The sequence below is a fragment of the Ruditapes philippinarum genome, unplaced genomic scaffold (genome assembly GCF_026571515.1).
Source record: "Ruditapes philippinarum isolate M1 unplaced genomic scaffold, ASM2657151v2 ctg3002_1_1_1_1, whole genome shotgun sequence".
In the NCBI taxonomy this organism is placed as follows: Eukaryota; Metazoa; Mollusca; class Bivalvia; order Venerida; family Veneridae; genus Ruditapes; species Ruditapes philippinarum.
The window spans coordinates 323,973-337,065 of record NW_026854098.1 but is presented as its reverse complement, the minus strand read 5'-3'; the positions used below and the strand labels follow the sequence as shown (position 1 = coordinate 337,065).

The 13,093-nt window shown below is 34.0% G+C and overlaps 1 protein-coding gene across 1 annotated transcript in view; it reads right to left on the bottom strand.

Annotated features, from left to right (window-relative positions):
- LOC132738946 (glutamate receptor-interacting protein 1-like) overlaps positions 1-13,093 on the bottom strand; it is a 28,951-nt gene that overhangs the window by 9,379 nt on the left and 6,479 nt on the right. Inside the window, exons 4-14 of the mRNA XM_060726572.1 lie at positions 12,472-12,535; positions 11,747-11,892; positions 10,715-10,877; positions 8,763-8,908; positions 7,824-7,971; positions 7,166-7,350; positions 5,983-6,168; positions 2,395-2,587; positions 1,751-1,968; positions 1,293-1,356; positions 168-313 (exon numbers count right to left, since the gene is read on the bottom strand). Of these exons, the coding sequence (XP_060582555.1) occupies positions 168-313; positions 1,293-1,356; positions 1,751-1,968; positions 2,395-2,587; positions 5,983-6,168; positions 7,166-7,350; positions 7,824-7,971; positions 8,763-8,908; positions 10,715-10,877; positions 11,747-11,892; positions 12,472-12,535 (1,659 nt within the window). The remainder of the gene's footprint in view (positions 1-167; positions 314-1,292; positions 1,357-1,750; positions 1,969-2,394; positions 2,588-5,982; positions 6,169-7,165; positions 7,351-7,823; positions 7,972-8,762; positions 8,909-10,714; positions 10,878-11,746; positions 11,893-12,471; positions 12,536-13,093) is intronic.

The following is a 13,093-nucleotide window of genomic DNA, read 5'->3' as shown; positions in this document are numbered from 1 at the left end:
CAGGATCCATGCTGTTCGTTTACCAACTCTATTACAAGTAGAGAAACTGATAGCAAACAGCATGAATCCTGATCAGACTGCGCGGATGCGCAGGCTGGTCTGGATCCATGCTGGTCGCAAACCCACTATGTTGTTTTGTCATGGCACGGCTCAAATCATCTATTTACCTATGCAGAGGTCTTCCCTTTTCAACTTGAGTTTTATGATCTCATCATCACCTTTCAACAATGACACAGCTTCTTCTATACTTAGATTATTTGTCCGTATGTCATTTATAGACAGTAATTTATCACCTGCTTGGACAGACCCACACCTGAAACATATATGTAATATTAAAGAAGAGCTGTCAAATGATATCAGAGTGTTCTCAATGTATGATAAGAAAGGCTATAAAATTAATTTCTCAATTTCTGAGATTAAACATTTTATCTCAGTAACTTCAAAATCAATGTTAATTTCTAAATGTAAATTGTAAGTGTAAAATTTGTTGTTGTTTTTTTTACAAATAACAAAAAAACTCACTGGGTAAAAAAACAACAACATGTACATTGAATGATGGAATGTTTGGCCATAGGCTTTAGATGATCTGAGCCGCGTCATGACAAAACCAACATAGTGCGTTTGCGACCAGCATGGATCCAGACCAGCCTGCGCATCCGCGCAGTCTGATGAGGATCCATGCTGTTCGCTATCAGTTTCTCTACTTGCTATAGGGTTTGTATGTTGGTTTTGTCATGACGCGGCTCATCTAACATTGACCAGTCTAGGCATCTCATAAGAGGAATGCTGGTGCTGATAATGTTATGTACCAGTATATGCCGACAGTTCAGAGCCTGGCTTATCTGTACCTCTGTCTAGTGTGACCATATTTTTTGGTACTGATAGTCTTACAACGAATAATACACTGATACAAATTAAGGGAGGAGTAAGAAAAAGTCAATTATATAAACTTAATAGGATAAAGGTTTATAGATTAGGCACAACAGTGCTATTTCTTATTTCAATCTCACCAATCACTTGCACTGTGAGTTTAATAAATCATACAGTTTGACTGGTAGTCTTACACAAAGAGTTTGACCAATCACTGACAGCCTTACATAGAGAGTTTGACCAATTACTGGTAGTCTTACATAGAGAGTTTGACCAATCACTGGTAGTCTTAAATACAGAGTTTAACCAATCACTGGTAGTCATAAATACAAGGGTTGACTATTCACTAGTAGTCTTTAATAAAAAGTTTGGTAACTAACATTTAGTGTCAAGTCATGAATAAAATGAAATTGCACACCTACCTGTAAGCGACACTTCCTTTCTTAACTTCAGTAATAAGTAATGGATTTCCTAGCTTGGTTTTCACTGAAATTTATGTTTTAGTTCATTAATGTTTTAAAATCAAATTGCAATAATGAACCTCAACCTCTTTCTCACTAGTTAACAAAAATCTTTCATTTACTATCTAGCTATATATACTTATTAAATTGGTTGATGAGTACACTACAAATTCATTGGTCAATATTCAACAGCAGGAATACTTATTAATTTACATTAGATATTTCAAAATTCACCATTATCACACAATAATGCAGAGCAATGCACATTACATAAGTATTTGAAATAAACATCCATGCAGACTACATCAATGAAAGTAATACTCTAACATGACAATATATCTCCACTCCCTAAGTAATGGGTGCATAAGAAAAAAATACCATATACATGTATGTTCAAATAGCAATCTTGAATTACTCACTACTCAATGTTATCCCAATTCCACCTGGTTTCCGTGGCAACTTGACAACGAATGTTCCACTACTTGCCATTACAGTGTCTGCAATATCAAACTCTATCTCAAGTCTGGCATGTTGCCAAGATTCTTGAAGCATTTGATTGACCTCGTCCATGGTCTTCTCACAGACATCCACACCATTGATAGTGAGTAACCTGTCACCTTCATGTATAACACCACATCTAAAATATGTACATGATGATGATGAAAAGATAAATCTTGGTGTTCAAACCAAAATTATTAACACATTTGATGAGACCTTGACCCCTAAGCCTGCTTAAGACAATTGAAATTGATTCTACAATGTGACCAGCACAGACCAAAACTAGCTGGACATTTTATGTAAATATAAGTATAAATAGTGCCTCAAAATAATACAATTTTTCCCTTCTTTTAATAATTTTTTAAGGGGAGCGGTGGCCTAGTGGTTACTGGTTAGGGTGTCTGCCTCTCAACCCAGGGATCATTGATTCCAGGGAAGGGAATTCGAAAGTGTTTAATATAAGTTACAAGAACTTGCATTCGAAATTGAGCTTAAATAAATATGTTTAAACCAATAAAATTTTGACTGTTGAAAATTTAAAAAATAGATTTTAGGTCTGATTTACCTTTCTGCTGCAGTGTGTGGCTCTAATCTTGTTACTACTGGAGCATCTTGCAGTATACAAGTAGGCGGGACTGTAGATTCTAGGACCAGCCCTAGCCCCGCCCTCTCACCATACAGGACTACCTCATGAATATCCATACGGCACACCTGGTTACTGGCAGTAAATACTGAGGTAGAAGCTGATCCGATTGAGGCTGTAAGGATTGATTTACATATTAAATTACTTACTGTTATAATACTGTGTGTAATGTCGCTTTTTATTGGATAATCAATTTATATAGTTTAATATACATGCTGCTGTCAATTTATGGAGAAATCTCAATTTTTTTTCTTTCAAAAAATGGAAATTTGCTGTATTATAAATCTGTTATAAATATTCCTTACATTTTATACGACCTAGTGGCTCAGGTTATATTTCCAAACAACAATTACATAGGGACTGTATAACATGTCAAAAATCTTTGTAACTAATAAAATAAAGATAAACTACTGATTTCCAATAGGTTTCTACTTTCATCAATTAAACTTGATGAAACTAGAGACAAGAAACAGTAATTTCTCAATTAAATCTTTAACAAAGTTGTGGCATTACAATCATTTTCCAAAAAACTTTATTTTGTAATAACATCTTAACCTAGCCAGCTAATGGCTAGTAGATACACATGTGACCAATGCAGACCACGTTCAGCCAAGACATCCAAGTCATCCGATTATGATCTGCAATGTTTGCTATTTAGTACATATTTCCAAATTTCCCCTTCAGATGATGAATGGTGTTGATCAGATTGAAAGATGGACAAGTCCATTCAAGATAATTTAGGTGGTGAAGGATAATTCTACAAATATTTGATCAAACAAGCAAATTCGTTGAATTTATATCCCCCGCCGAGTACTGGTTATTATTAACACAACAACTGAAGACATAAGGCTATGCAACAGACCAGAACCATTTGATCAACTTTGGCAGGGGACCACCCTAGGATCATTCCTGTAAAGTTTGGTTGCTGTGCAGTCATTTGTTTCTGAGGAGATGTTGTTTAAAGAAATTGCTGACGACGCATGACGACGGACGGTGGGGGATCACAATAGCTCACCTAGATGTAAAAACCTCTTAACCTCCAGACTTCATTATTCGTAATTTAGTGATGTTGATCATTATTCCTGTAAAGTTGGTTGATTCTAACTCAAGCACTCAAGGATCAAATAACAACATAATGAAACAGTTTTTACTAAGTCAAGGGAAATAACTCTACAAATACTGGATAAATCCACAAGCGAAACCCAGGAACAAACTAAATATGCTGAGCAACTTTCCAATAAGGTTAAATGACTCTATGTCAAATCCTTTTTGAGTTACATGCGACACATGTTGAAAATTGCAAACATTTTCTAAGTCAAGGGCAATAACTCTAAAAATACTAAATAAATCCAGACGAAAATACCCAGGTGCACAACTACACATGCTGATCAACATTCCTGTAAAGTATCATGACTTTAGGTCAAATACTTTTTGAGTTACATGTGACACAAGTTGAAAATTGCAAAATTTTACTAAGTCAAGGGCAATAACTCTAAAAATAGTAAAAATATCCGGACGAAAATACCCAGGTGCACAACTACACATACTGATCAACATTCCTGTAAAGTTTCATGACTCTAGGTCAAACACTTTTTGAGTTACATGCGACACAAGTTGAAAATTACAAAATTTTACTAAGTCAAGGGCAATAACTCTAAAAATGCTAAAAATATCCAGATGAAAATACCCAGGTACACAACTACACATACTGATCAACATTCCTGTAAAGTTTCATGACTCTAGGTCAAATACTTTTTGAGTTACATGCGACACAAGTTGAAAATTACAAAATTTTACTAAGTCAAGGGCAATAACTCTAAAAATACTAAAAATATCCAGAAGAAAATACCCAGGTGCACAACTTCACATGCTGATGAACATTCCCATAAAGTTTCGTTGAATTCCAGCCATTAGTTGCAGAGAACTACTCCGGAAACGAAATTCGGACGTTTTACTAAGTCAAGGGCAATAACTCTAAAAATACTAAAAATATCCAGACGAAAATACCCAGGTGCACAGCTTCACATGCTGATCAACATTCCCATAAAGTTTCGTTGAATTCCAGCCATTAGTTGCAGAGAACTACTCCGGAAACGAAATTCGGACGGACGGATGGACGGACGGAAGGACGGAAGGACGGACGGACAACGCCAAAACTATATCCCCCTCCCGATTCCATCGGCGGGGGATAATAACATCATTACACATTACCTACTTTTTGTATATTTATCAAAATATTATATTTGATTATATTTACAGTACACTTTTGAAACAATGAATGTTTCTTAAGCCTAAAGGCTTCAGTTCAATTGGTCTTCTTTTTTCTATGACAGCTGACTGAATATTCATTTCTTTACCTACAGTCTTCAAAGGTTCAATTCCCAGCATGCCAGCTGCTGTTCATTCTTTTTGACATAAATGAAAATACTTTACACTTAACACTGCTGAATTTGTGTTACAGACATGCCTGGACTTTAACATGAATCAGTCCGTTCAAAGTATGATGGAATTTCAATATTGGAATACAAAACTTGAGCTACCAACAGGAAAGAGCCTGGTCAAATTGCAGGGAAAAGCAGACTGGCCTGGCTCTATACTGGTGGCAAAGGCTTATCACTTTTATTTCCAGAAGGTTAAGGATTAACTTTTGCATGAATAAAACATATCATTTAGCAATTTAAAAACCAAATAAAATTACTGTATGATTTAATAAACTGAATTTCAAATATAAAATATATAGAAGTAAAAAAGTGTGACCATGCAACGACAGAGACAGCTTTGTGATTGAATAAACTGTGAACATTACTGTGACAGCAAAATCAGTGTAAAATTGAATTACAAAAAGGTGAAAATTTCATATGAATATATTGGTACAAAAATAATTGCTGAACTTGCCAACTGCCTGAAAAAAAGCTTTAATATATAGTTTAGGACTTAACAAAATTCCTATTCCAGGTCAATACTACACTACACCATTTGATTCTTTTACTCTCAGTCAGGTTATATTCCATATTCCATTATTCATAATGATTCTCACTGGTCTGATTGTTTGTAGACTATCAAATGATCTATTTCCCCCAAAACAATTCACCATTAAAGAGGCAACAGTCATTGTCAAATAACAGAATAAACAAACAGATATTGATGATCAATTTTATAATAAATTTTAAATTTTGTTACAGCAAGACTGCTGGATAGTTTGTTTTAATATTGTCATACTAGTCTAGTATGTGGAGAGAACTGAAGCATGTTTTTCTGACAATTTGTCATTCAAAACAAAAATCAACAAAACATAAACTAAATCAACTGTTTTAAATCATGTACTTTTATTACATGTTTTACATGATTTTTATTCACTGCTGCTAATTTTAAGTATTGGTTTAACTTACAATGTAAATTTCACATTGCAAGAATGATAAAAGATCATCAAATTTGAAAACAAATAAAGAACCGAAATGCTGAATAAAAACCCAAATGCTGAATAAAAGAACCAAACGGCACAATATGTACCACAAGATCCGACTCTCTTTTCCGACTTCATCCACGATTTTCTCCTTTTATTGAGCATATCTGTAGACAAGCGTCCGGAGAATCCGATGGAACTGTAACTCTTACACGACCCAATACCGTTGAAGAGGGAGGGGTTGTTAAGGACGGGAGAGGATATAGAAGGTAATATGCTGTTCTTCTGGAAGCCTAGAAGGATGGTAAACAGGCAAAACATGCAACATAATATAATGGGATAGGATGTATTTTGTATCTTATCAGGCATATCTGTGAAGTGATGTTTCAAACAATATCTAGTACTTGATATCTGATTGATAAACTCTCTAAGATACCTTAAAGATGACCCACCTTAGAAACATGAGCAATTATTTCCCTTAGATACCTCAAGATTACCCCCCTTTTTAGTTTTTTTTACCTGGGTGATTATCTCCCTTTAATCATCCTTAGATATCTAGACCTAGGTAATTATTCCCTCAGATACTGATGATTATCTCCCTTAGATATGTAGATGATAATTTCTGATTATATAGATACCTGAGAGTTTATTTCAAATAAAAGATGGTTTTTTTGGTTTCATTTTTTGTTGTTGTTTTTTCAAAAGAAAAAAATCCCTCATTTTTAGTGCAAGGAACCATTATTTTGTATGATTCTTGGCAGTACAGTCTTTATATAATATCTACAATTATATATGAGATAATTATTTTACAAGCATTTTCATTTGCATACATATAAATAACTTGTAATAAAATAGTATCAGCAAGATAAAATTGTAAGCTTAACTGAACTTGCTATATAAAATCCTATATAGGAATAACAAACTTTACTTTTGAAATTAAACTTTTAACTGAACGCGATAAATACAAATAGCAGTCTCCATATAAATAAATAGGAAACCTTTATCCATGTAGAACCTCAAACAAACAAAAAAATTATTCTTTTTAAAGAAATTACAAAACATGCATGTGAATTTTCCGTGGAATAATGGAAAAAGTACAGAACAGAGAAAGTTATAAATATCATGCTTTTTAATAGAAATAGTTTACAGAGTACCGACAACAGCTTTATAAAGTAACAACATTTACTCTGATGTTGTGTATAAGCAGACATATTGATTTTATCATGCATTGAAATTTAAGAAATTTAACATTGATAAAAATCATGAGAAAATTTTTATAAAATTACGCACCTGCATTTAAGAAAATCGTGTCCGTCGACATTTTCTGATCCACTAATCTCGATGGTAGAATCTCCATTTTAATTTGGTCGCCATGAGACGATTTTAACAACTGCATCGCCTCGGCAACAGTCATGTGCTCAACAGAAGCGCCATCTATTGACAAGATTAGATCACCAACGTGTAGCGCTCCACATCTGAAATATTACAAATGTATTCAAATTTCTATTTTGGCTTTGCCTTCAAACGATGGACTTAAAAATTCATTAAAATCTAAACTTGATGTAGGCTTGATTAAAGCTGAAACATAGTATATTAATGAACACAGATCAATTCAGTTTTTTTATGAGCTGCTTTGATCTTTTGGTTTCACAGTAACACCTTATCTTAATTGATACATTTGTATTTGTTAAAACCCCCATTTTCAGTATTCACTATCAGAAGTGAACTTTTCTTGAAAATTTATTTCACTTCGGGGTCTTGTACTTAATTTTAACTCCACTGTAAGTATGTAGTCTACCAAATTGAACACACTTGCTTATATAATTTAGGTATTTTTGAAAAAGTTACAGTTGACCAAACAAAACAAAATTTTAATCATTCTCCAAAATCACAAAATCATTTGATCCTAATAAACTTTATATTAACAACAACAACAACAAGAGGATACCTGTCAGCCATGCTCATAGGTCGTATACTGTCTATACAGACACAATGTTTGCCTTTATGTCGACCATGAGACAGTGTTATACCCAGTGCTGCACCAGGAGTCTTGTCTATCTCAATTAATAACGGTCCACTAGCCTTCTGTACAGCATCTGTTTCAATGAAAGTGTTAATATAGAATTTATTTTACTTTGATTGCGCAGAAAGCTATAAACTTATAGACACACTTTCAAATTCCTTCCATAAACCAACCAGTACTAAGCAATGAGTGGATTTCTTGTTCAAGAAAATTGATTGTCATTTTTGGTAAATGAGAATCATTATTTTCTAAAAAAAATTTGATTTGCAAATTTCTGTATTTTTTTACAAATAAAAAGTATATTTTTGTGGCATAAAATTTTGAATGCAAACAAAACTTAATGCTCGTTGACATTTGCCAAAAATAGATCCTGTAACCTACATGAACTACAGAACTGTTAACTCCACTTATAACATTATCTTTTATAATGATGCTGCAATGGCAGTCCCAACTCTTTTCTAAATGCCTTTTTTAATGGCTGCCTCTCAGATATAAAGATATAAGCCGCGTCACGACAAAACCAACGTTATGCATTTGCGACCAGCATGGATCCAGACCAGCCTGCGCATTCGCACAGTCTGATCAGGATTCATGCTGTTCGCTATCAGTTTCTCTACTTGTAATAGGGTTGGTAAGCGAACAGCATGGATCCTGATCAGACTGCGCGGATGCGCAGGCTGGTCTGGATCCATGCTAGTCGCAAACCCATTATGATGGTTTCGTCGTGACGCTGCTCATATAAATTTGGCAGTCCCCTGAATTGTTTTTACTGTATATTAATATACTTCAGATTTGCAAACTTTAAAATCTTCATGTATTTAATCTAGTACTTTATAACAAGAAAACTAAAATTGTATCATTTACCAATCACAGAGACATCATATTCTATAGTAAATAATGTCTCTTCATTGCACTGAGTCAACAGCATATTCATTTCTGTAAGGGTCAAGGTCACTATACTAAAATCATTCACTGCCAGTATACGATCTCCGACCTTCAAGGAACCTTCCCTGAAAAAACAGATAGCAAAAATTTTAGATTATTACACATTTCAAGTAATCACTGTTAAAATGGTTTACAATCAAATCCTTTTGATCTGACTATTCAGTTTGGCTGGGATTTTATTATTATCATAATTATTATTTAATTTCATGTTAAATATTATTGCTCTAAACATTTCCAGAACAATCTGTCAGCTACTGCTAATCATCAGACAGTAGTATTAATGATACTATCTTTGTCCACAGATGACTTTGATTTAGAGAATTAAAAAGCACTACTCGAGTTGTTTGTCTCTTTGTAAACTACATAAACAGGGGTAGATGTTTTAATTAAACTAGAAATGTGTCCATAGGACACAGATGCCCCCACACGCCACTGTTCTGTCAATCTTATGACTCTAGGTCAAATATTTTTTGGACTACATGTGCCACAAGTTGAAAACTAAAAATCAACAAAGGGCCATAATTCTGTTAAATTTGGTCGCAGCAAAAATTCCTTCCTTTCCTACCATCTACACATTAAGGTTGTTAATCCCTGGAAGTTTAAGCAAAATCTGCCATCCGGTTTAAGAGGAGTTGCGTTCACAAAATTTCTACATAGTACATGTATATAATGAAAAAATCAACAAAGGGCCATAATTCTGTTAAATTTGGTTGCAGCAAAAATTCCTTCCTTTACTGCCATCTACACATTAAGGTTGTTCATCCCTGTAAGTTTAAGCAAAATCTGCCATCCGGTTTAAGAGGACTTGCATTCACAAAATTTCTACATAGTATATAGTGAAAAAATCAACAAAGGGCCATGATTCTGTAAAATTTGGTCGCAGCGAAAATTCCTTCCTTTACTACCATCTACACTTTAAGGTTGTTCATCCCTGTAAGTTTAAGCAAAATCTGCCATCAGTTTAAGAGGAGTTGCGTTCACAAAATTTCTACATTGTATATAGTGAAAAAATCAACAAAGTGCCATAATTCTGTTAAATTTGGTCGCAGCAAATATTCCTTCCTTTACTACCAATTACACATTCAGGTTCTTCATCCCTGGAAGTTTAAGCAAAATCTGCCATCAGGTTTAAGAGGAGTTGCGTTCACAAGATTTCGGGACGTACGGACGGACTGACGGACTTTCTATTAGGAGAGTAATAATGTGGCTACTCTATTGTTCTCTCTATTGTTCTTTTTAGCCACACAAAAGAAAATAGCCACATAAAAGCATTACGGAATGAATGACATCAAAGAGAAAGAAAGTTACCTATTGTCCCTCTAGCCACATAATTACTCTCCTGTGAGTGCGGACGGACGGACGGACAAGTGCAACCCTATATGCTCCCACATTGTGGGGGCATAAAAAAACCCATATTTTTTTGTAAGTGAAAATTTACTTATGTATTATATATGCTGGTAAACAACCAATTATAAACTTTCTTGAGCTCTTATATGGTCTCCAAAGCCGTCCAACTACATCAATAGGTAGAGCGATGCACTATGAACTGGGCTATCCTGGTTCGATTCTCAGACAGTGCAGGTCACTTTTGTTGTGACTGATCATGAATTCCTTTCTACTGTCATTCACACTGTACCTCTGCTCGGGCATATACAGAACTTATCAATTCCTTGTAAAAGTGCAGGCAACTAGTATGGTAAACTACTTGACAGCCTGTCCAGGAACGATGTGCTGACTAACTGTGCTCTGGTAAATTCATTGCAGCTTTCTGCCATGATTCTGAGTGAAAACTACCAACCATACTTATCACTAATAAATACTGATGTATTCATCCAATCTGATCAATTTACTGTAAAATATTGTCAACTTACCTATCAGCTGGACCACCAGGTCGGACTTGTGTAATAGTCAATGGACGAGACTTGAGTCTGTTCTGGCACATACCGCCTCTCAGAGTAAAACCAAAACTAGCATTGTCTGGATGTACAGCTATTGAATGCTGCTTACAACATACAGAAAATGCATCTGCTGGGACTGAAATATAACACAAAAAAATGTTGCTGACAAAATGACAAACAGACAGATGCATTATTGGTAGGCCAACTTTTACTGGTACAGAATAATGTTTGTTTACAAATGTTTGTATATTTTAACTTGTGGTTCAAATTTGTACAAATCTTTAGTTTTCATATGACTAATGTTTATTTATATGTTTTACTCCAGCATTTATGCTGTCATTAGTGATATACATGTGATTTTATTTATATAGTTCATTGTTATAACATAATCATGCTCTTCTCATTGTAAAAATATTAAATGTCACTGCCTTACATGTTTATATATGTGGGTAAAGAACATTTAAATATGTTCATATGCTCAATAAAATATTGAATTGATGAAAAAAATATGACCCTCTATCCACATACCTAGTATCATAAACCTTACAATCTAGATTTCTTCAGAAGATGCCATGATAAAAAATACAGTATTTTAAGGAACTTTTTTTCTGTTACCAAGTCATCACAGTCGGTGGTTTCTAACATTCCAATATACAATGCTATATACTGGGCCATTTAATATATCAAAATTCTTTTTAATTAACAAGGAAACAAGACAAATAGCACGTTTTTTTTTCATTTTTTTGTCAAAGAAAAAGTCTTAAAAGCAAATACAATAGGAAGTTATTTTGTTGACTTAGCCAAGACTTTTTCTTCTATAACAGGAGCCATATACAGGCATCTACCACATGGAAGATTCTTCACAATAATGCATTAAGTACCCCAAAAATGCAATTAACATCAACTTGTTTCTCTCCCTATTTACAACAACACCATGTTATTTTTACCCAAATTTTAAGACGGGCCCATTCCTTTACCTTGGGGAAAAAAAAGTCCCAGACTTACCTAACTCTGGTAGTTCATACTCGACTTCCAGCCTCACACTTTCATCAGCATTCTTTAGAAGATTGACAATCTCATCATGTTTCATATATCCTGTTTTAATTCCATTCACTGACAACAGGATATCACCCACTTGTAACAGGTCAGATCTAAAATATAGTTTGCAGTGCTACACAGAATATATGTAACAACCAAGGGGAAATACTTTTTTTTTTTACTTTATAACAGTTCTGATTCATTACACAATGACAATATAGATAGATTTTTTACATAATGATAAAGTGATGTGTCATTCTAAACAAACCATTTAAAAGAAAACTTGTTGAAAATACATAACAGGGAATGGGGGCCTTTAACTAAGAAATTTAAATATGGTTTACATTTGTATACCAAAAATTATATATGATTATTTTTTTAATAAACAAAAATTTAATAGAGTTCAAGTTAGAAAACTTGATTTTTTTTACATTGAAAATATTTTCATAGATAGTCACTCTGTCATTTGTAGGTTGTCATTTGTAGGTCTGTTATGATGCAAATATCTTTAATTTTCTAAATCGAATTTTGGGACACAAACTTAATTACACTCCCAAACATATCTCAAGCTGCTTTTTAGAAAAATGGGGCTTTAATAGGGTCATTAATGAAATTGTGGTCATAAAAAAATACTTCAAATTTTACAGCATTAGTCTCAGAAAAGGTCTTCTATAACATGTTTTTATTCTTACCTGTGAGCTACACCACCAGGCCTCAAGTTGGATATATGTGGACGAACATGTTTGTCTACGCCTCCTGTAAAAAATCGAAAGTGACACAGAACTAGGTAAAACAGTTAATACATTTATGATGCTATCAGATTCAGTATTTACCCATGTGAATAGTGAAGACCAGGATCAGCTGGCATGGATGGTCTAACCAGTGTCTGCACTGTTCGCTTTTGAGTCAATATATCCTTTTGCAATTTTCCCTATAAATAGTGAATGGTTTTGTCCCGATATAATGATGGACAAGTCCATTAAGATATTATAGGCAGGGCAAGTGTGAATTTACAGTCATTGATTAAATTTCTCCTTTCATATTTTTTGTGACACAGAAAACAATTTCCATTCGACTAGACTTTCAATCAAGCTCGGCACTGTACAAGTGATATGACAATTTTCTGATTTTCCTATGAAGACAAAACCGTTCACTCTTAGAACATACGGGTGAAAGTTGGAAATTTTAAAATCCTGAAAATCCTGAATTTAGCAGTTTTTCTATAGTTTTACATAGTAAAAAGAAGACTTTCAGGAGACTGAAAATCCTGAAATTCAGGAATAGTCCTGAAAACTTTCTCCCATGTAGAACATC